Source organism: Cavia porcellus, unplaced genomic scaffold (assembly GCF_034190915.1).
Source record: "Cavia porcellus strain 051 isolate PalLab524CR breed Dunkin Hartley unplaced genomic scaffold, mCavPor4.1 scaffold_24, whole genome shotgun sequence".
NCBI lineage: Eukaryota > Metazoa > Chordata > Mammalia > Rodentia > Caviidae > Cavia > Cavia porcellus.
Genome location: NW_026947507.1, coordinates 13,756,994 through 13,780,801, shown reverse-complemented (window position 1 = coordinate 13,780,801; position 23,808 = coordinate 13,756,994). Strand labels below are relative to the sequence as shown.

Sequence of the window (23,808 nt, the reverse complement as noted above, 5' to 3'; positions counted from 1 at the left end):
AAATGCCATTTCAGGGAGGGACCCATGCTGATGTGGCGGAAGTGAGGCAAGCGCCATTTTAAGAGTGCTACGAGGCCTGCCGGAGGCAGGCACCATCTTAGGGGCACTATAAGGCTGTGTAGCTCGGAGGGCCTTGTGCGACCATCTCCTCAATCTGAGGATCTGCATGCCGTTGGGCAAGCAGCTCAGAGATTAAATTCTAATATGCAAAAGTGGTCACTGGAACCTTTTCCGGACTGAAAACCCTATAATAATCTTTTAGAGCATCTCTTACTCTTTTCCACCTCTTGGTATCTATAGAACCCTCTAGGGGGAACCAAGGGCAAACCTTAGGAATAAATTGAAAATACTGCAACAATTCTTTTGTTCTAACCCTTAGCCCTCTTGTCTTTAATGCCTTGCTGAGGCCTCCCACGAACAATTCATATTAGCTCAATGCTTGACCCATGTCCGAGAAAGGGAATGGGGTTGCTGTTCACTCACCGTGACTCAGGCAGCACACTGGGTGGTCGTCCGCGCAGGCCTCGGTCCTTGATTCAATGTGCTTTCACTCTTAGCTTTGACTCTTGATTCAATTTGTTTTTACTTCTCTCTGGCGTTCTCGAACGGTTCCCTCGTTAACTCCCCCGTGCCAGGAGCCCCCACGCTGGGCGCCACTTGATCGGCCCAACTATCCAACAAAAACTTAGAAATATGGTTATCAATCCTATACACTTAAACATACATGCTTTATCCATATCTTCAATTATGTTGAGATTGAACAAACCCAAGCAGGCTAATATCACTCTGAACAAAGAATAATACTATTGCTGGGTGTCACATTATGACACTCCAGGATCAGCACTGGGTACTTTAGTGTCTCTTTTTCTTCAAAGTATCGGTTCATTTCATCATGTGTCATAGGATCAGTTCTCATAAACTGTTTATAGATTCTACACATGCCTGAATCTTAACATGCATTTCTATCCTTTCTATATTAGAGGGAGAAAAAAAACAAAGCAAGACAAAACAAAACATATTACTATAAACACATGAAACAAAAAAGACATAAGACCATTGTACAAGGAGTTATACCATAGTTCCTGTGTTGTCTCTTGTTATCTTCAATAGAATTGGCTATATCATCAGACATAGTGTAATTGAATATATCAGTACATAACAGTATAGTTCTGTTTCTTAACATAGATTTGCAGTCTACCTATTTGTACCCTTTGCCTGTTTATCTGGCTTAGTAGAAAAATTCCACAGTTTTTTCCTGAAAAGTACTTACTGTGTAACTTCTAAGAACCCCATTCTCCTGAGGAGCTTGGGATCTTGTTGGCATGGTGAAAAGGGGTTTGGATTTTTGTCTTACTTACAGACTAGGGAAACAATCATTCAGAAAATATACTACTTACTTATTTTGCTCCTTTTCTTCCTGAACTTCCTGACAGGAGAAGATGTCATTGCTTCAGAAAGGGCTGCAGCTTTATGCACCGCATGTGAACTCTCGGGGAAGTCATTATTTGTGCTGCCGCACACTGACCACCTTGTGGGTTATATTATAAGGTAAGAAAAGGCCTTTTAAAGGTTTTTTTCTTTTTTTTGTGGATTGTTTTTAGGAATTAAGCAATTGGTAGCTGAGACCCATTTCTTTTTTAAGGAACCAAAACATGTTCAATAGGAAAAAAGTTAAGGGTTCAGAGGCTATGCAGTAAATCCCTTATGAACTCCTTAACTCTCCAGCGTGTTGCCTTCCAAAGTGTCTTTTGGATAGGAGCAAATATATGTGTATTTTTATAATACATGTATGTATGCACAAATACACACAAATAAATTAATATAATACACACTGATCTTCCACTTAACGTTATCTCACTGACACCTTCCCATATGTACATCTGTGTCAACCTCATTTGTAAATAAGTGTTTAGCTGAAAACAACTGGGAGTGAATAGTCCTAGGGTACTCGGGGCTAAGGCAAGAGACTGGTGTGAGCTCATGAATTTTGGACTGGTCTGGGCAGCATATGGAGACCCTTGTCTCCAAAAAAAAAGTTAATGTTTTTCTTTGTGCTTTTTAGTAATTCCTGTGTGTCCTTTTGTTATGTATGCTCTTTATATGACAGTGTCTCCATTTTTGGTCTCTTTATTTCTTCACTCTTGGTATATTGATGTACTTGTGATGTGTAAATAATTTTCAAAGCCTCTTAAGCTTACCATATGTTAAATATATTTATAAAAGTTTTGGGGCTGGGGATTTAGCTCAGCAGCATAAGCACCTGCCTTGCAAGCAGGTGGTCGTGAATTTGATCCCCGGTACCGATAAAAAAAAAGAAAAAGACCAAAAAAAAAAAGTTTTATAAAGAGTAAATCACCTGGGCACACAACATTATCTCAAAAATATGTGATCATTCTCCTTTGCTTTTCAAGTATTTAGTGGTGCAGAGTTTTGCAGTAATAATATATATATATATTTTTTGTCTTTTTCTTTTTTATTGGTACTGGGGATTGAACTCACAACCACCTGCTTGCAAGGCAGGTGCTTATGCCCCTGAGCTAAATCCCCAGCCCCCAGTAATAATATTTTTATTATTACTATTACTTGTAATGTCCTAAGAGGTTTTGGAAACTTTTATTATTACTATTATTTATTTTATTATTATCAGATATATAAAAAATATATATTTAGATATATTTTAATTGATTTTTGACTATAAAATGATTTCATTTTGCAAAAGTGCTGTTAAACTTATGAACAACTTAGTTTATATTTGATTATTATTTTTTTATTTTTTATGTATTTGATTACTACACAATCTTGCATAGTTTCTTGTTCTCAGAAACAAACTGAAAATTATCTGATATTTTCATTGGTATATAAATGCCTGGTCTCTAAAAAACTAAAGCATAAATTTAGAAGAGAGGTGATGCGACAGCAGCAGAATCAAATAAATAATGCATTGCAAGAAAGTTTAAATGCAGTGAATAGCATATCAACACGGAAGCGTAAGATTCCACACCACAGAAAGTGAGGTCAGTAGTGTGCAATTGAGTATAACCTTGAGGTAACTGCTTGGAGTGCATAGGAAAAGCATGGTTCATTGTTGTTTTGGGCTACTGGGGTCTGAACTCAGGGCCTTGACACTGAGCTAGGTCCCCAGCCCTTTTTTATTTTGTTGTGTTGCATTTTGTTTTGTCTTGTGACAGAGTTTCAGTAGGTCTTTAAATTGCCCTGACTGAGCCTAAACTTGCCATTCTCCTGCCTCAGGCTCGCAGAGTCCTAGGATTGCCTGCTTGCAAAGAGTTTTGTTTTTACCACTTATGCGGAGACGCGGAAACTTGGGGAATACAGGGGGTGTCCAAGTGACTGACACAAGAAGTCAAGGTTCTAAGTCTGAGTCTGACTTCCCACATGGGGATCTGAGCATAGGTCCTAGTTCCTAGGACAGTCCTTTAGAGGTGAAGGAGAACCTCAGGCCCTGCCTTCATTTGTATGAAGGAATGAAATAAAAGAGTAAAGCTCAGTATCAGGAAACCTTCGTGTTCCCTGATCTGGGAGGGACGTAGCAGTTATGGTGGCGACCTCACTCAGTCTTGTGCTTTCAGGACCCACGTCCTGTGCACGTGGGTGCATATGTGGTTCAGGAAGCCAGGGATTGGATTAACTCTTCAAAAGCAAGTCAAGGTGTTAGAATGTTTATAAAACTTTTGCACTGCATTAAAGAATGATTGTGAAAATCTTTTGTATTACAGAACTTTGATGATCATTTCAAGATACAGTTCTTAAAAGACTATCAAATTTAAGCATTTTACTTTTATGAAAAGATAAATGTTCCAGATTTTCTGACTTCCTTTTAGGATACTAGGCTGTCTGTATCATGCTAACTAGAAAATGTTCAGTACAAAACAAAACAACCACATACATCTATTTTGCCTTTCAAAACAAAGGTAACGTTTTAATAACAAGTAAAAGCACATGCTTTTCCGAGGAAAGTTGTGTTATAGAGAAAACATATTGAAAATGCCACAGATGGATATTCTTAATAAAGCACTCCTTTTCATAAAAGAAGGTTTGAGTTGTTTCTTGATCTCTGGTCAAATTTTTGTTACTGTTCTCTTATAATCTCAAAGTTATAGACTGAAGCAAAATGTAAATTATGCAGTGTTATTTTCACTTCATTTGCTATTGTTAGTTTGCTTATTTTTTAAACCCAAGATGCTAAAATCACATAAATTAATAAAGTCTAATCTGTAGAAACCTTTTCTCAGACATTACATGACATTACCAGATAGTATGGATGAAAGTAATCTTAAATATTACTTGATTTTTATAAATTATGAGGTTATTTTTATTAGCCATATTTTATATTGCAAGAAATTTTAAATACTTTGAGGGAGATCTTAATTTTAGAAATTTTGTCTAGAGATTCAGTTTATATTCTGTTCACTTTTTGTCTTAATCATGGAGCAAAGTAGATGTTATCTCTGTCAGGAGTTTATTTTTGGACTTCATAATTAGAATTCTTGGTAAGAATTTGGTTAAAATAACTTTAATTTTTGACTGTTGGGTTTTTTTTTAACAGACTAGAAAATGCTTTTTATGAACATGCACAGACTTATTATTACACTGAAATCAGAAGAGTGAAATCTCATAAAGAGTTTTTGAATAAAACAACACACCAGGTACATATTTTAAGTAACAAAACTTAAGCACTCGTGAGCGCTCTTGAGCAAATTACTCATTATTGATTATTTTTGAGGTAATTATTATATGTCTTTAATATGTCTTTTAATATTTTAAATGACTTCAGTACTTCTGGGTTTTTCTAAAGATTTAAAAAACTAATATTTTTTAGATTATGCTTTTTGCCCTTTTAATATGTTTTTTTAACTTTTTGACCTTAGAAGTTCTTAAAATTTTACAGCCGCTTAAATTATACATTTGTTGAAGTAGTTGTCAAATTTTAATTTTGGGTATTTTCTTTTATATATTAATGTCTTCTTGTATGAACATTATAATTTTCCACATTTAAAATAGGTATTTAATAGTGCTTTTTAAATCCTTTTTTTTCCCAGCTTTTATTTGTTAGGCATCAGTTCAAAATAGCATTCTTCAGTGAATTGAAACAAGATACACAAAATGCTCTGAAGTAAGTTTCTAACACCTTTCAAACTAAATTTTTCTTATCTTTATGTTACCAGTAACATGTTAATGGCAATTTCTGAATTCAGCCAAACTAAATTTGAAATGTTTATGTTGGTTAGAATCAGGTATTTAATATTTAGTTTGTCTAGAAATGAATGGAATATAACATGTTGAAATTTTAAATAAAATTTCCATTTTATTGAAATTAAATTTTAAGAGTATCATAAAGTTTTCTGATAGGGCTAAAATTCTTTAAAGAAATAAACACTAGATTTTCCCTCTTCCTAGTTCTAAATTTGTGTGTTCAGTAAGGTTCTGGTAAGAGATGGATTTCTAAAATATAATAAATATTAAGTGTTATCTAAGGGTATGGATTTGTTAAAGTTTACAGTTTTAGTTAAAGTTTTTGTTAAAGTTTACATTTACTTAATTGAACTTTAAGCTTATAATACTACCAGTAATACTATTTTTCTCCTTAAAGGCTCTACTTAGAGGCTTAAAGATTAGTTGTAGATGTGTTGTTAAACATTTTCTTTCTTTTACCAACCACAACCTAGTAAGACACTATCTTTTTGTAGCTTTAACTTAGTTTTTAGATTGATAGGGTAGTATGAAAAAGAACTTTAAAAAGCTATTTATTCTTTAATTGAGGAGATGGAGAAAAACACAAGTATGTGAAAGTAATTCTGTGACAGGAATATCATAGGAATGTCTTATCTTTTGTTATTGAGGTGCCAAGCACCGGACTGTATGTTGTGAATCACAATGACTGTATAATTATAACTGCTTTTAATGTAGTTCATTATTGTGGGTGGCATTAGTTAAAAGTCTCCAATTTCAGGTTTGCTGAAAAATAATTCTGGAGAGAAAAACAGCGTATCTAAAAAGTGCAGAGTACACCTTTTCCTTTTCTCTGTGGCAGTGCTGGGATTGAACCCAGGGCCTCACATGCTAGGCAGCAGGCAAGCGCGCCACCACTGAGCCCCAGTCAAAGCCCAAGAGTGCACTTTTTCCTGTGGAGAAGACTGTTCTGAGATTTTTCTCATTACCTTTTCTATCTTAGAGTAGGCCCTCTTATAAGGCTGTTTCCACTTCCACAATGATACAGTTTTTGTTTGAGACATTCATAATAGAAATTGAACGAAACTTGTTTTTCTACCAGAATGCTAATTTTTCAATGTAATTCTAAATAACTGTCCAATGTGCTTTCATTTTTCAACTTATGTTCTGTTGGTTATTGACTGATATTAATGACAGAAGGAATAATGAACATGGGATGGTTTTGTTCTTTGAAAAATTATAGGTTTCTCCTACATACATTATAAATCAATAGATCATTTTTTAGGACATTGAAGATTGGGATAAATATACTATTACCAAGGTGTGACATGTTAAGAAATGTTAAATAAATAATTTCTGTTATTTGTGGTAATTTGGTTGTTGGGAATTGTCATAAAATTAATTTATATTACAGTTAACCACTTTTCTCATGTTTATTTTAGGAATTATAGGACTGCCTATAATCTTGTACATGAATTGAGAGCCCATGAAACTAACATTCTGGAAATTAAGACTATGGCAGGATTTATAAACTACAAGGTAACAGTTCAACTTGGAAATAAAGTTTTTCTTTAAATATTATCTTTTTTTAAAATTTGAAAATCAAACTTGATTTCTAGCTCTGAAAAGTTGGTGTGCAATTACATTCCTTTTTTTTAAATATGGTTTTACTCAAGTACTCAAGGAAGACTTGGATTTTTTTTTTTTTTTTTTTTAAACCGGTACCAGGGATCGAACTCACGACCGCTTGCTTGCAAGGCAGGTGCTTATGCCGCTGAGCTAAATCCCCAGCCCCAAGACTTGGATTCTTAACTGCCTAAGAGTGATGTATGATTTTTGGGTTTATAGATCCTAGTTATTAGAGTTGGCATGGTTTTTGGTGTTTATTTTTTAATGGAAGCAGGAATAGTAAGAAGAAAGTTGCCCGTAATACTGAACTCTTTTAGCAGTACAGAGTAGTAGAACTCTCCTTGGTTTAATAGCACAGCTATAGAAAATGTAGATTATTTGTTCACCTTAGAGAAAACTTTTGTTAACTGTTGTTTGAGCATTTTAAGATTGTTGTAGAAATAGACCTCTTTGTTCCCTAATCAGACAGATGATATCTGTTTGCTTTTAATTTTCCCACACTAATGTTTTAAGGTGTTTGGCCCTGAGTTGGTGATATGTGGACAAATACTTTGAGTAATTGTGTGGTGTAAATTGGCACAGTTCCTGGATAGCATATTGTAACTGTACAGACTTAAAATGCAATTAACCTAGCAATTCTATTTCAGGAAGTCTATTTGGACATATATGCTAATACTTGCAAATCACATCTATGGTTGCTTATATCTTCTATAGGAAAAGACTGGAAATAAATCAGCAATAAATTATAACTAAATAAATAGAACATTATATAGCTATGAAGGCTGAAACAACTGGGGCTGGAGGTTTAGCTCAGCGGCATAAGCGCCTGCCTTGCAAGCAGGCAGTCCTAAGTTCGATCCCCGGTACCGATAAAAAGGAAAAAGACCAAGAAAAAAAAAAAAAAAGACTGAAACAACTTTATCTATTGATGTGTAATGATAGTAGCAAGACAGATGAAAAAAGGAAGACACAACTCTGCAGAATATTTAGTGCAATGCTTCATGCATACTTCTATAAATACATAAATAGGCATATGGTTGTCTGTGTGTAGAAAATGACGAAGCTGACTGGATGCTAGAAGGAGAGGGAAGAGTAAGAAACTACTTTTCCTGTATTCGGTTGTACTTAAAAAATAAAATTGAAAATTATAATTAGCATTTGGAAATCAATTTAGGCTTTATTCCTTCTGTTTTTCTTTTTTCCTTTAGTATATACAGATTACACTGTTTTGAAATAGCATGTTAAGCACAAAGGACTTGGAAGTTTGACATGGAGGTGACTGGGTTTTGGGCTATAGAAAACAAGTTTCTGACAACTCTAAAACTGAAAATCAGCCTATGCTTTTTCAGTTATCTGTTGGAAGTATTTTAGTCACAGTCTTCTGGTGTAATTTTCAAAATTCTGTATTTTTGAAAAGATTTCCTAAGTTATAGAGAATTAGCAAAGTGACAAAGACTGGTTTTATTGTGATTATGAAGAGAATCAATTCTATTGTGGAGAACTTAAAAGAAGGAAATTCGATAGTCTTCTGTAAAAATTATTCTAAAACTTTACCTGTTTTTGAATCATTATGCTTTTTAACTTTTTCCCTCTATTTTGGAATTGATTTTATATTGTACAGATCTGTCGGCTGTGTTTTCAACACAACACCCCACTGGACGCAATTGCTCAGTTCAGAAAACATATCGACTTGTGTAAGAAAAAAATTGGAAGTGCAGAGTTGTCTTTTGAGCATGCTGCATGGATGTCTAAACAGTATGTTTTAAATTGTACTTTTAGAATATTTTTTAAAATGCATGGGTTTTGAATAAATGAAAATAGCATGGAGTTTGACTCCACTGAACTAAGTTTTCTTCAGTAAATAGATTTTTGATAATAAAGCCTATGTATGTTTCTGGTAATAGTGTTTATTGATTGGGACACTTTCTTAATGGAAGCCAGTTAACTCAGGATACTGTCTTATTCATTCAGTATATACTTACTGGGTTTCCAGTGTGTGTCAGCATCCTAAGAATGTAGCAGTGAACAAAAGAAAAGTCCTACTGTCATGGGGGTTACTGTTTAAAACTGATGCTTAATCATAGGTAAAATGAAACTGTTCCCGGACACTTGAATGTATTTGAGTGATGACAACTATGTTAAGATTTAGCTTGATAGTTTATTTATAAACCTGTTAGCTCAGAAGAGATGACATAAATACAGAATTTATCTTTAACCTTGTCATTCATATTAGTATTTACAAAGAGATTATGACAAATATTGTTAATCATTAGTATTATTTTGATAAATATGCTGAAGTTATGGTTCTTGAGATGAATAATTACTAAAAGTAAGTTGCTTTTTCTTTTTTATTTCTTTCTTCTTCTTTTTTTTTTTCCTCTAAGATTCCAGGCCTTTGGAGATTTATTTGATGAAGCTATTAAGTTAGGGTTAACAGCTATTCAAACTCAGAATCCTGGTTTCTATTATCAGCAGGCAGCATATTACGCTCAGGAGCGGAAACAGCATTCAAAAACCCTTTGTAACCATGATGTAAGTTATCAACTCGTGTATTAACTAGCATTTAGAAAGCTTACTAATCATTTTTTGAAAGAAGCTAGAACTAATTAGTATAGATAATTGTTTTTCAAGTCTTTGAAGGTAGTGCTTTTATCTTATATAGTTTCAGGAATTGTTATCACTTGAACAGAAGTACTCCATTTTTAATTGTGAATTTAGCAGAAAAGTGTTTTTATTTATATATGATCTTTGGTTTTGGAGACAGGATCTTGCTGTGTAGTTCAAGCTGGCCTTGAATTTAATGTGTAACCCAGGTTGAATTGATCTCTTGGCAATCCTCCTGCCTCAGTTTCCTGGTATTGTGATTACAGACTTGGTTTTGTTAAAGATACAAGTCATTGACATTAACAAATATTCATTGGAGTGTAAAATAATATTTCTTTCAAAAATTTGAACTTTAATACTATACATCTTTTGACCGAAAATTTTATTTTTAGAAATACCAAGGTAGGTAATAGATCCTAAGATATTTAGGATCTATTATCCTAAGATATTTAGATCTATTAGTAAATATCTATACAGATATTTATTAATTACAGCACAAAACAGAATAAATGAATAACTATAGGGAATTTGTTAAAGTGTATAACAGCAGGCAGTCATGAAAATAATGTTTAAGAAAAATATTTAACAATATGGTGAAATGGATAGAATTATTTATTTATGCAGTACTGGGGAGGAACTCAGGGCTTTCATGACAAGCTACATTCCCAGCTCAGTTTTGTGTTTTTAAAATTTTGAGACAGGGCATAGCTGAGTCACTGATTTGCCCAGAGTGCACTTGAACTTGGAATCCTTTCCTCAGTTTCCCACAGTGCTGAAACTGCAGACTGGTTTGGACTAGTACTATAAACTGGCTTAGAATATTTAAATTTTTTTAAAAGATTGAAAATTATTTTAACTGGCTACAAATAAGCTTTACCCAACAATCTATAGGGATAGTGTATACCTCTTAACAAGTAGTCGTAGTTTATATGTAACTTAAATTTGTAACTTTTCCTGTTAAGTATTTCATACATTTTTCATCAAGATACTTGTATTACATTTTGGTTTTAGAAGGAAAAAGAAGAAAAAGCAGTTTAAATCTCTTGATTCTATTGCCAAATACTTCCTCCCCCCAATACCAGGAATAATATATAACTGATAAATAAGAAGTGTTTTCTCTTTAAAACTTTATAACATTTTTAGTTACAGAGAATATTTAAATTATACATAGAAAATAACTTTCAAATGTAATTTGTAATATAGTTTCACTGGCTTTTTATAGCAAAAAAAGAAAATTCAAAGAAGTTACTGTGAAGTCATTGGTCAAAAACACTGATTTTATTCAGTTTTTATAAGGTCTTCTAAATATTAAATGAATCATTTCGAGTTTAATTTTTGTTAAAATTTAATTCATTTTAAAATATTCACAACTGATATTTGAATGTGTGCTTGGTGAAAACTTATTCACTTAGAGACTGGGCAAGAGTTGATTTGTGATGTGTTGCATAAACCCTTATTTATGTTTCTGTTTTAATTTACAGGCTTCTGTAATGTATCCCAATCCTGACCCCTTAGAAACACAAACAGGTGTTCTTGACTTTTATGGACAAAGGCCCTGGCGACAAGGAATATTAAGTAAATGATTTTCCTTTTCTCCTGTTCACTCAGCTTCAGAAGACAAAGATAGCTATCATAATTTCTTATTCTTGAAGCAGCCAGTGTTGAAGTAAAAATAAATGCTTTTCAATGATTTTTTTAAATGTACAGTTTTTTAGTTTTAGGATGATTTATATCACATCTTAAATTTTTATAATTACATATACTGATATGATTAAAACATTGAGATATCTCTTAAATGGCATAATAAGCCATTGTCAACTAAACATTTTAATTCCAATTAATTTTAATGATTTATGTGACATCTTAAAACATTAACTTACATCACCTTAAAATTTATCTGCATCTTTTATCTGTTTTATACATAATTTAATTCAAGCAGCATCTGTGGCTGCTGAACATTAAGTATTAATTATGTATTTAATCTGCAGAGACTGTTTTCTGAAGAGAATGATATGTATAGTACCTTCAAATGGCTGATGCCACTACATAAAAGAACCCTGAGCTCAGTAATGTTCTCTTCAGAACTGAGGTCACAGAAAAGTTCCCATGTTAATATGATGGTCCCTTAGAATCTTTAATATTCTAGAATACTTTAAGAACCGTAAACACATTATCAGGATTCAAGGAGTGTACACATACAATGTTCATGTGAAGGTTTGTGTTAAATGAACTATCTAAAATGGCTTGGGTCGTGTCTTACACAGGTTTTGATCTTTCTGATCCTGAAAAAGAGAAAGTAGGAATTCTTGCCATTCAGCTGAAGGAGAGAAATGTTGTTGACTCAGTAAGTTGCTTTTTTTTGCCTCCCAATATAAGCTATTTTTTTTACTATATTCAGGGAAAATATGAAATTATTTAAACTATTTTATTCTTTATCTTTTCTAACAGGAAATAATAATAACTCTTCTGAGCAATGCTGTTGCACAATTCAAGAAGTATAAGTGTCCAAGAATGAAAAGCCATCTAAGTATGTATTTATAACCTTCCACAATTTCATGCGATTTTAATAATTTAAATTATATACATATATCTTTGTGTTTTTTTATAGTGGTTCAAATGGGAGAAGAATATTATTATGCAAAGGATTATACCAAAGCTTTGAAGTGAGTCCTATTTACTACCTAATTTTCATAAGTACTCTGATTATAGTGAAATTGGAATAGAAATTTATATAAAAATGTTTATCATTTCCAGAATTACTTCTAGTAAATTCCATTTCTGTGATGTTTATCAAGTGTCTTCTGCTGGCATAAACGTTGAAGATTTAGGTTAGCTCAGGTTTAGCTAAAAGTGAAAAATACCTGTTAAAGTGTCAGCAAGATTTTCCTTTATTTACCTAAAAAGAGGAAAACACTCTCCAAGAACTCTTGAAACCTTCCTGTGACGCTGATCCAGTGTGTCCTGCTCCTGTCACCCCTTAGGTTACTGGATTACGTGATGTGTGATTACCGGAGTGAAGGATGGTGGACTCTGCTCACGTCTATACTCACTACTGCTCTAAAGTGTTCCTACCTCATGGCCCAGTTGAAAGACTACATCACTTATTCCCTAGAACTCCTTGGAAGAGGTAATTTGATGTTGTTTCAATAAAAGCCCAAGCCATAAAAGATTCAGTATCTTTTTTAAAATAGGAAGAGTAATTCAGTGTCAGATACTTAGTAGTACTTCTATTATGTGTAAGTCATTGAGCTTAGTCATCATAGAAGAGACATTCACTCTGAAATATTTAAGAAAATGAGGCTAGTGGACTTACTTGCCTTTTTTTAGTTCTATTTTTATTTCTTCTTCATTTTAGCTTCAACTCTGAAAGATGACCAGAAATCTCGTATAGAAAAGAACCTCATAAATGTTTTAATGGTAGGTTGGAATTCTTTATATAAAATCTGTTCTAGGAGCATGTATATCTAGATCTGTGTATTCTGGATGTGCATGCATTTAACTGTGTGTTCTTGCAGAATGAAAGTCCCAATCCTGAACCCGACTGTGATGCATTAGCTGTGAAGACTGCTCAGAAGCTGTGGGCGGACCGAGTTTCTCTGGCTGGCAGCAACATTTTCACTGTAGCAGTCCAGGACTATGTACCATTTGGTGAGGAGCCAGCCTCTACAAGATTATTTCAGAGAAACCATTCTGCTTTAGAAAACAAATAGATGTGGACTTTTTCAAAGTATAATCATTTAATGGATAAATTATAATTTTTTCTCCAAAATAAGGTGTGAAATATTTGGTTTATGTCTTAAAACATACTGTGTTCATTTCTAGTTCACATGTTAGAAATACACAGAAAAACAGTTATTTTCAAGGTTTCTACTTTAATGTCTAAGCAAGTATTTTTTTAAAAAGTCACAGAATGATTTATTGTTCTTTAAAATCCTATCACCTACATTTCAGGGACAATCTTTTTTAATTAAAGATGGTTTTGAAGTTAAGTTTAACTTTTGTAAGTCTATAAAATTACCTTAAGGAAAACGAATGTGTATGTTTTTTCTGAAGGGTAAATGTGATTCAAAAAATAATGTGGGTGGGTCAGGTCTTGTACTGGATAGTGTACAACTAACTCAGCTCTTTTTGTTTGATTTCTAGTCCAATGCAAAGCCAAGTTTCATGCCCCAAGTTTTCACGTTGATGTTCCTGTTCAGTTTGATATTTATCTGAAGGCCGATTGTCCACACCCCATTAGGTTTTCCAAGCTTTGTGTCAACTTTAATAATCAGGTAATGGTACACTTTCATGTTATTACTAGAAATATTATTGTAGCTTGCTTTGAACAATGTAAAATGAGCTTAGTGCATTTGAAGTACTTAACAGTTTATCTGAGCAGTATTTACACTCTATCCCGAGCGTCAGGCAGGCAGGTGTCATTTCCATCAGTCAGTGCTTGTACTGAAAAAATTCGATAAAATTGTTGTTTTTCAATTTCCTATTCTATTATCTTATACAAATTAATGAAAAACATGCAGTTTTGGTCACCCTGTATTTAAATAATCGGATTGGGAAGTGGTTAAGTTTTTGTGTTTTCTTTTTGCCCATGAAGTGAACATAAAAGGAAAACAATAAAAAACAAAATGAAGGACTGAAACTTTTGGCACCTTCGAATTAAAGGGATTGAGATGAAGAAAAGAAGCCTTTGGTTACCAGAAAGTAACCAAGGAGACAAGAATTAAGAGATAGTGTTATAGAAACCATGTTTAAAAAACAAACACAAACTCTTCGAGAAAAGGAGATAAGCTGCGTACGATGGCACATGCCTTGTAATCCTTGCACTTGGGAGGCTGAGGCAGGAGGATTGCTGAGAGTTCTAGGCCAGCCTGAGTTCAAGGCCTGCAAGAGTTACAAAGTAAGACTTTTTTTCAAACAAAACAAGCAAAAACAGCAACAACAAAAAACAGATAGGCACATCCTGTGCAACAAAGAAGGAAATTGTTTCTTCAACAAAAGAAATGTCTAAATGCTTTCAGAAATCAGATTGTGGTTAGTGAACTGCAGTGTTTTCCATGTTGGCAACAGGGAGCAGTGTCTGAATTTGACATCTAACCCTTTCTTTTATTAATAAACTTTATAGTCAGTAATCAGCTCCAAATTACTTGGCATTAATGTTGGCAAAAACAAACTGAAATTTGATGTTAGCAACCTGATCACACTGTTTCTTTCTTTTTCAGGAATACAACCAGTTCTGTACAATAGAAGAAGCATCCAAAGCAAGTGAAGTTTTAGAAAATTTGACTCAAGGAAAGATGTGCTTAGTTCCTGGCAAAACAAGAAAATTGTTATTTAAATTTGTTGCAAAAACTGAAGATGTGGGAAAGAAAATAGAGGTTAGTAGTGGAATTTGTTTAAAAATATTTTTAATCATAAAAATGTCATGTTTACATAAAAAGTTAAAATAATACAGAAGTTAAGTAAAAAATGGAAGTCTTCCATCTGGAAGAAAACATTTCTAGAAACCATTCTTAGTAGCTTGGTAGATTCCAGACATTTTTCTATGAATGTGAATGTATTTTTAGTTTAAAATTTTGTTTTCAATTGAAAAATGTGGAATCTGTTATACATAATACTCTATAACTAGTTTTTTCCACTTAATAGTTAAAATTAAACGTAAACATCATTTTTTTTCTTTTTTTCTTTTTTCTTTCTTTCTTTCTTTCTTTTTTTTTTTTTTTCTTTGTCTCTTTGAGATAGGATCTCTCTATGCAGTTCAGGCTGGCCTTGAGCTAACTTTGTAGCCCAAGCTGGTCTCAAACTTGCAACAATCTTTCTGCCTCAGCCTCACAAGGGCTGGGATTATAAACATGAGCCACCACACCCAGCTAAACATCATTTCTTATTAGTACATAATAAGTCCAAACTCATTTTTAATTAGATAATCAGTTAAGATTTTTTATTTTTATTAGTGCATGTTTGTTACATGTAATGATAACATCCATTGTGGGGAATTGCACACACAACTGGTACATGTTTTTAATGTAATGTAATATAGCAAATCTATTTTGTATAATTAATTCAGACTGAATGTCTTTTCAGTGTTTAAACATTGCTGATTGCATATATTTAAAGAAAAGAAGATAAATATTTTTAAAGATTAACTTGATACAGATACAAAAAGCCTTTGAGAGGTATATGATAAAAGTAGTGTTTTATTTGAGTATAAACTCTGGAGCCAAGCTATTTGAGCTTAAATTCTAACTCTCTAGCATACAGTAGCTTATGACCTTGAGCAGTTACCATTTTATGTCTCAGTGTATTCATCTGTAAAATGGGATAGTAATAGTACTGGCATCATAGTGTTTGATCAGGATTAAATCAGTTATTGTAAATTGCTTATAGCATTATTCAGTATTTGTTTTGCTTATAGCATTATTCAGTATTTGTTTTCCACGACTTGAATGGAAATGATTAGGTATTTTAAATGTGGGTCTATTACTAAGATAGATGGCACATAAAGTTATATTATTAGTAGTTTCATAGTAATTTCTGTGATATGCTTAATTTTTTTATTAACCTATAAGTAAGTTTTATTTTGTTTTGTTTGTGATACTGAGGATTGAACTCAGAGCAATGAGCTGCATCACTCCTTTTAAGAATTTCTGAGACTGGTTCTTAGTAAGTCACCAGGTTGCTGAGGCTGGGGCAGATAGATGAACTAAAAAGCCTTTTGTGTTTTGAACAAATCCTTAATAATTTATTTTACTATATGGTACCTGAGGAAGCCTGCCGGACATGAATCATATTTAGCAATCACATTCTGAGTCCATTTATTTACATGGAATGCAAGATTAATTCAGTTAGTAGAGTATTTAATTGCTAGTAATATGTTTTCAGAAAAAAATTCTAGAATTAGAAATTAGGTTGTAAATATATCAGTGGTCATCAAAATCTGTATTTCCTTCAGTATCCACTGATTGAACATCTGTTATTTAACTACTGTGTCAGATGATAACATCATCACTGTACTGGACAGTCTCGTAGGTAGAAAGTTCAGGTATGACCTGTCTTTTAAAGCTGAAGAAGTTTAAACTGAGAGGCCAGGAATTAGTATCCCAACCAGAAGACTCTTAACTTATACCATGGGCTTCTACATGAGCTTGAAATGCTAGCGGTCCTTGGGGTAGTTTTGCTGCGAGGGGATGGTGACAAGGATGTGGTGTGAGTGTTTCTGACAGCCTTTCCTCTTTCAGATTACTTCTGTGGATCTGGTTCTGGGCAGCGAGACAGGCCGGTGTGTGGTTTTGAGCTGGCAGGGAGGAGGAGGAGATGCCGCATCCTCCCAGGAAGCCCTGCAGGCTTCCAGGTCTTTCAAAAGACGACCTAAACTCCCTGACAATGAAGTTCACTGGGACAGCATCGTAATTCAGGCGAGCACAATGTAAGTACACCAAGACTGTAAAAGATCATATTCTTTATTTTTTGTAAAATGCCTGATGTAAATACTTACTTTTTAATTAGTTACTTAGCCAAGTGCAGTGGTATATGCTGCTAGTGCCAGCTACTTGGGAGACTAAAGCAGGAGGGTTGCGAGTTCAAGGCCAGCCTGAGCAATTTAGCAAAGCTCTGTCTCAGAATAACAAGGGCTGGTGGTGTTGGTGGTGGGAAATCAGTTATGTAACTATAGAGTTCCTTTCCATAGGATCATTTCCAGAGTTCCACATATTTCTGTGCATCTTCACCATGAGCCACCTGCCCTAACAAATGAAATGTATTGTTTGGTTGTGACTGTTCAGTCTCACGAGAAGACCCAAATCAAAGATGTGAAGCTCACTGCTGGTTTAAAACCAGGTATGCATTTGTTTTTAAAGTTCAATCAGTATTATTAAGTGCCATGGTGTTGACAGTATGGCATTTCTTTAAAAGGTGATATGACATAATGCTCTTCTTATAGTATTGATTGTTACAGTGTTTTAATTCTGTTAATTTTGACACTCTCAGGGCAGGATGCCAACCTAACTCAGAAAACTCATGTGACACTTCATGGGACAGAACTGTGTGATGAATCCTACCCAGCCTTACTCACTGATATTCCTGTTGGAGACCTACGTCCAGGGGAACAGGTGAACTTGGGTAACCTAGATTTGAGAGGAAATCAGTTGGTTTGGAGTTTTAAATAGGCAATGATTTTTCGTTTCAAAATATTTTATCAGGATATCAAAGGACTAAAAAAGTGATTTAACTTTGTTTGTATTTTGGGTTTCTCATACAAGAAACCATGCAATATTTAAGCTTGGGTTCTTGATTTATTTCACTTAATATTATAGTCTCAAGGTGCATCCATACATAAAGAGCAAAATAAAACATAATAGGAAAAGGGGAGGTACATCTTTTATAAAAGGGAAGGGGAATAAGAGATGGGGAAGAATAAGAGAAGAGGATGAAGAATTAAGAAACTATTCATTATGTACTGTAGACATATGCTAATAAAAAAAGAAACCTGAAAAAATGATTTAACTAATGAACATTTTATGTCTAGTTTTTAAGTGTTTTGTTTTCTCCCCAGTGTTGGGGATTAATGGAGAGCCTCATACATGCCAGGCAAGCGCTCTACTACTGAAAATATTGCCAGTCCTCTTAGGCAGTTTTTGTGGAAGGATTTTTAGAACAAGTAAATCCAATATGGAGAATTGCTGGATAAAATAACTATTTTCTGTAACTTAGTGCAGTAATCTCCCAATTTCTGTTTCCAAACTGAATATAAAAATTCTTGGAAAGTTGAAGGTTAAAAAAAGATAGATCAAGGCTAGGGATACATAGTCAGTAGAGCTTTTGCCTAACATGCACAAGAGCCTGGGTTCACTCCCCAGAGCGCACTCATGCAGTAGCAGGGTGTTCAGGTTCTCCATGGCGGGAGCTTCCATTAGTTAGATTAGTTAGGCTGGCCCAGCCTCTGGAATATTGCAGCAGTTGGTGCAGAAAGCTCTAAGGATAGAAGTCTTATCTTAGAACACCTGTTAGGAGGAAGTAATACTAAATTATAATGCTTCACTTTGTTACAGCTGGAAAAAAAGATCTATGTTCGCTGTGGGACTGTGGGCTCAAGAATGTTTCTTGTGTATGTTTCTTATCTGATCAATACAACCGTTGAAGAAAAGGAAATTATTTGCAGATGTCACAAGGTAATTTTTTTGTAACTACTTCATGAAGCATCATGTCCGGCACTTTCCTCCATTTTGTGTTATTTTAGTTAATAGTGTCACGGCAGTGTCATCTCAGATTTTTCTTTGGAATTGTCCAAAGCCCAAGTAGTAGAAAAAAGGCCAGTTAGCAACTTGGGGATTTATAGAGAGTGGTTTCCATATAGATTCTGGGCCATAGGCTGTTCATAAGTAATTGGTATAGAAAAAAAAAAAAACTAAAGCGATGTAGTGTTTTCCCACTGGGAGAGAGAAAGATGTATTTTTATATTATCAAAGGTTTTACATAGCCTGGCGTAATACAGAACCAAGATAATGACTTAGGAGGTGAGGCTGCTATCTTAGCAAATTTACGTATCATTTCATTTAATGCTCTTAACAACCCTGTGAGGATCTTGAAATGGGATTTGAAAGGACTGTGTGACTCCCTCAAGTCACGGGCTATTGCAGGGCTGGAGGTCATGCTGCTAGTAAGCAAGTCCCAGCTAGGTCAGAGTCTGGCTGTCTGAAACAGAGCCTGAGCTTTTCACCACTGTGGTCTTCTTCAGGGTTTCTCATCAGTAGTGCGTGTTTGTGTTTTGAAAGCTGTAATACCTTGTTGTTTTTCAAATAGACTCTTTCAGAGAGAGAGAGAGGAGATCTAGTGTGTTGGTTAAGCTCCAGGATCAGATTCAGTAAAGGTTTGCTTGTTTCATTACCTTTAGCTATATGACCTCCTCACCGAAGTGACAATCATAGTAACACCTGTTTCCTTGAGTGATTGTGACCATTAATAATACATGTATAGTGATTATCTTAGTGCCTTCCTGTCACTGTTCACCTTGTCATTGTTATTTTTGCAATTATTTTAGTCATTCTGAGTCAAGGTGAGGTAAGGAACTTGTACAAGCAGAGAGTGCAAGGCTTGGTACCCTTGGCCTGGTGGCCTTAGGCAAGTCACCCTGTTTTCTTAACACTAGGTAGTTCATTTGTAAAGTGGTGACGCTGCTGCTCTGCTCTCTTCATAGGCTCCTGGATAATGAAGGTGGAACAAAGCACTTACATGTGAATTGTTACAAAGCATACATAATTCATTAGAAATAATAGGTCTTGCTACATTGAGTATTATAAATACCATCGAGGAGAAACCCTTGTTCTTAATAGAGAACTTATTGGGCATTTACAGATTGTGTTTTATAAGCCTTCTTTTTTTTAAACTATATAAAAAAAGATTTAGAAAATCCATTGAATGTGCCCTTTGTTTTTCTCGCAGGATGAAACCGTGACAATAGAAACTGTCTTTCCGTTTGATGTTGCAGTTAAATTTGTTTCTACAAAGGTATGTTCTTGTGATGCATGCTGACAGCCACTTGTATGTTATAGAAAATAACAGAAAACATGAAATGGATTGGCACGGGTGCTGACAGGCCTTTTGTCTCCCGTGGTGACAGTTTGAGCACCTGGACAGGGTCTATGCCGACATCCCCTTCCTGCTGATGACCGACCTGCTAAGCGCCTCTCCGTGGGCACTCACCATCGTGTCCAGTGAGCTACAGCTTGCTCCAAGCATGACGGCAGTGGATCAGCTGGAGTCCCAAGTGGACAAAGGTGACCTGGATCATTCCCGCTGACATGGGGGAAGAGTGTGTGTGTGTGTGTGTGTGTGTGTGTGTGTGTGGAAAAATGTGAGAGTTAGCTTTTTACTAAAAGAAGCAACTTGGGAGTTATATTCATAACAGCAAATACATTCAAAACTAAGGTTGAGTAACTGTCATTTACCATTTTTTTCTTCAGTATGCCTTATTTTACTTATTAATGTTTAAAATTTTAATGCATTCACATTTACTTTCCTCTTACTACATGTTTGTAGTACATAATGATTACATTCCCGTGGGGAATTAGTACCTGTACACACCATAGTTCTTTTTCACCCTCCATCCTCCACTCCATCTCTTGATCCCCTTCGCCTTTGAGAAAATCTTCCTACTTTCTATTATCTTTTATGCTGATCGTTATTTATAATTTGGGGTTTCTCATTTAAGAGGAACCATGCCGTATTTACGCTCATGTATCTGACTTACTTCACTTAACATCAGGGTTGCAAGATGACTGAAGGTTATCTTTCTTTATGACAGAGTAGTACTCCATTGTGTGTAAATACATTTCCCTTATCCATTTATCTATTAATGAATGTAAGGGCTGCTTCCAAAATTTAGCTACTATGAAATGTGCTGCTATAAACATAGATGTGCATGTATCACTGTACTATGATGTCTTCACACAATTCAGGAAGTTACCTGGAAGGAGTTGAATGGAACTTTTAGGTTTAATTTTGCAAGGAATCTTCCATACTGGTTTGCATAGTGGTTCGACTAGTTTATATTTCCATCAACAAAGTAGAAAGGTAGTTTTTCCCCCCATAGCCTCTCCAGCATTTAGTATTATTTGATTTCTTGATGATAGTCATTCTTTGTGAGTTAAGTTGGAATCTCAGTGTTGTTTTTAATTTGCATTTCTCTGATGCCAGAGATGTTGAACATTTCTTCCTGCGCTTATTGACTGCACATCTTCTGAGAAGGATCTGTCCCGTCTGTTGCCCAGTTTTGATTGAGCCATGGAGTTTTAGATGTACTTGTGGTGCAACACTTGCTACATTATATTACATGTATTTACTTATAAGTGTGACTCCCTTAATACACTTGGCGCTTTTACAGCCAGAGCTGTGTGTTGAATTATCCTGGTGGTATCAGTATCTTTTAACAAGTGCTTATTACATTGGGAAATAAGCTCTGATTGGAACCTTTACTGTGTTAGTGTCCTGGTGCTGCTATAATAAATGACCACAAAATTAGTGACCTGAAACAACGTAAATCTATTGTCCCAAAGTTCTCAAAACAAGGTATTGGTATAGCTGAGTTTTTTCTTAAGGCTCTAAGGCAGTCTGTTTCTTCCTAAGGGAACCACTTGGATTCTGTGGTGCATGGCTGTGCACTTTCAAAACCAACAGCAGTACCTCTGTGTTTCAAATTGACGCTAATATTAATTGTTGATAAACATTGTGATCATTTTGGGTAACTTAGAATTTAAAGAGGACCGTGGTAGAGTTTAATATGGATGTCTAGGTTTTTTAAAAATTTATTTCCAGGGGTTTGAATTGATGCATTGTTTATTTACCAGGCTACAGTACCATTTTTAATTATTAAAATTACTGAAAAGAGTTGGTCATAGTGACACATGCCTCTTATCCCATCATTAGGAGGCTGAGGCAGGAGAAACACCTTGAGTTTGAGGCCAACCTGAGCTATATAGTAAGTTTAAGGCTAGCCTGAATTAGAGAGTGAGATCCTGTCTCAAAAGAACAAACAAACAAAAATACTGTAAAACTCAAAAATTGTTTTTTTTCCTTTTCACTGTGGATTGTTATCTATCCACATTTAGACCTGCAGTGATCTTTTTCATTGCAAAGCCTCTCAAATAGCAGCCAAATGTAAGAGATACTGTTGTTTCAGTTTCACTCCCACTTGCTAAGATTGTCGTTAGATAGGCGCCATTGCCCACTCGCATTTGAAGGAGTGACAGTGGGCTGTGAGGAGTTGAAAGGCAGAGAAGACTTGGGTGAGAGGAGCACTTACCTTGTCCTTGAGGAGTTTACTGTGAACTTGGTAGAAGGAAAGCGTCTGTGCCAAGCAGTGAGTGGCCACGTTATGTAGTACATGGTGGTGGTGTTTCCATTTGTGTATCGATGAGTATTTACCGAGAGAAAGCCAGAACATGGGATCACATTTGAGTTCTCAAAGAGGAACTGAAGAGCGGCTGAGGCAGGAGGATTGTAAGTTCCAACCCAGCTTGTGCAACCTAGCAAGACCCTTTCTCAAAATAAGAAGGGCTGGGAGGTGGCTCATTGTGAAGGCTCTGGGTTCAATCTCCTGTACCACAAAACAAAGCACATCAAACAAAACACAGCAACTAAAAAACAGTAAAATTTTCTTTCCTTTGCCCCAAAATGTTTTCCTTGGAATAATTATCATAAAGTATTATTCTGTATCCAAGCTCTCATTATTTGTCAGTTTTAGTAGGACTTTGTCACAGACATCCAAATGCCTTCCTGGTTTTACTATACCGGAATGTTGAGACTGGCATAATACTGGACTTTCTGACCTTGAGAAAGTCATGTGACTTCTCTGAGCCTTACTTTCCAGTCTCTATAAATATTATTTAATTGGTAGGTATTCCTTCTTTGTTATACTCCAGTAGAAACACTGACGAAATGGTTACATAGGCTGTAAAGATCGTTTCTTACAGTTGTCTTACAGACTGGAGAGAGTGCTAGTGAATGCTTTTGTCTTCAGTGCCCATCTGTCGGAAATGTTGAAGGTGGTGTAGCAACTGGACATTACATTATCTCTTGGAAGAGGTAACAGTCACATCAACCCTGTTTCTCAGTGTCTTTGTTAGTCTAACGTGTCTCTCATTTTTCACTGTCATTTGTTTCCAAAGAGCAGAAGTCGCATGAATATGACTGATGATGTGTTAGAACACAAAGGTTAAAAGGGAAAATGAGGCTTGTGTTTGTCACACCTGGTGACTTACATTCTAATGAAATTTAGCTGAACTCAGCCTGAAGCGAGACTTGTTGACGTATTTGCAAATTGCCTTTGTAAGAGGCCGAAGGAGATCAAGAGTTTTGGCAGACTTTCTGCATATCAGAAATAAGCCCCTAGGAAGTGTATTTTGAAAATAGATATTATTTACACACCAACTATGGTTTCGAGATATTAAGGAATGTATATACCTAATAGATTAAAATTTATGGAGAAAACTTTAATAAAACATTAAAGAAAGACCTAAATGAGTAGGAAAAATACTCAGTAGTCTTGTTTGTATAAGAAATTTTAAAATTATAAATTTAATGCAATTCCTTTAATATGTTAATAGTTTTTTTTTCATTTTTATGTAACTGGAGACTCAGTTCTAAAGTTTACATGGAAAGGCACAAAATCAGAAATGTGACATTCCAGAAAAAAAAAAAAAATCCATGGTACTTGCTCTTTTAGAGACAAAGACTTATTGTAAAACTGTAGTAGTCAACCCTACAGTACTGGCTCAGTAACAGGTAAACAAGAACAAAAGAGTCTAGAAATAGATTTGTAGATCCACACATACCTTGAAGTGATATTTTACAGAAGTAGCACTGTTGATTGGTAGAAAAAGAGTAAACTGTTTTGCC

At 34.8% G+C, this 23,808-nt stretch overlaps 1 protein-coding gene across 1 annotated transcript in view; it reads left to right on the top strand.

The window, feature by feature from the left end:
• The window catches only part of Trappc11 (trafficking protein particle complex subunit 11), a 44,720-nt gene that overhangs the window by 8,648 nt on the left and 12,264 nt on the right, over positions 1 to 23,808 (top strand). The window contains exons 5-26 of the mRNA XM_003469110.5: positions 1,434 to 1,548; positions 4,565 to 4,664; positions 5,058 to 5,131; positions 6,630 to 6,726; positions 8,438 to 8,571; positions 9,201 to 9,348; positions 10,902 to 10,995; positions 11,685 to 11,764; positions 11,869 to 11,947; positions 12,029 to 12,083; positions 12,402 to 12,547; positions 12,776 to 12,837; positions 12,936 to 13,068; positions 13,564 to 13,694; positions 14,640 to 14,795; positions 16,656 to 16,843; positions 17,105 to 17,253; positions 17,404 to 17,525; positions 18,465 to 18,584; positions 19,855 to 19,920; positions 20,033 to 20,189; positions 22,884 to 22,995. Of these exons, the coding sequence (XP_003469158.1) occupies positions 1,434 to 1,548; positions 4,565 to 4,664; positions 5,058 to 5,131; positions 6,630 to 6,726; positions 8,438 to 8,571; positions 9,201 to 9,348; positions 10,902 to 10,995; positions 11,685 to 11,764; positions 11,869 to 11,947; positions 12,029 to 12,083; positions 12,402 to 12,547; positions 12,776 to 12,837; positions 12,936 to 13,068; positions 13,564 to 13,694; positions 14,640 to 14,795; positions 16,656 to 16,843; positions 17,105 to 17,253; positions 17,404 to 17,525; positions 18,465 to 18,584; positions 19,855 to 19,920; positions 20,033 to 20,189; positions 22,884 to 22,995 (2,518 nt within the window). The remainder of the gene's footprint in view (positions 1 to 1,433; positions 1,549 to 4,564; positions 4,665 to 5,057; positions 5,132 to 6,629; positions 6,727 to 8,437; positions 8,572 to 9,200; positions 9,349 to 10,901; positions 10,996 to 11,684; positions 11,765 to 11,868; positions 11,948 to 12,028; positions 12,084 to 12,401; positions 12,548 to 12,775; positions 12,838 to 12,935; positions 13,069 to 13,563; positions 13,695 to 14,639; positions 14,796 to 16,655; positions 16,844 to 17,104; positions 17,254 to 17,403; positions 17,526 to 18,464; positions 18,585 to 19,854; positions 19,921 to 20,032; positions 20,190 to 22,883; positions 22,996 to 23,808) is intronic.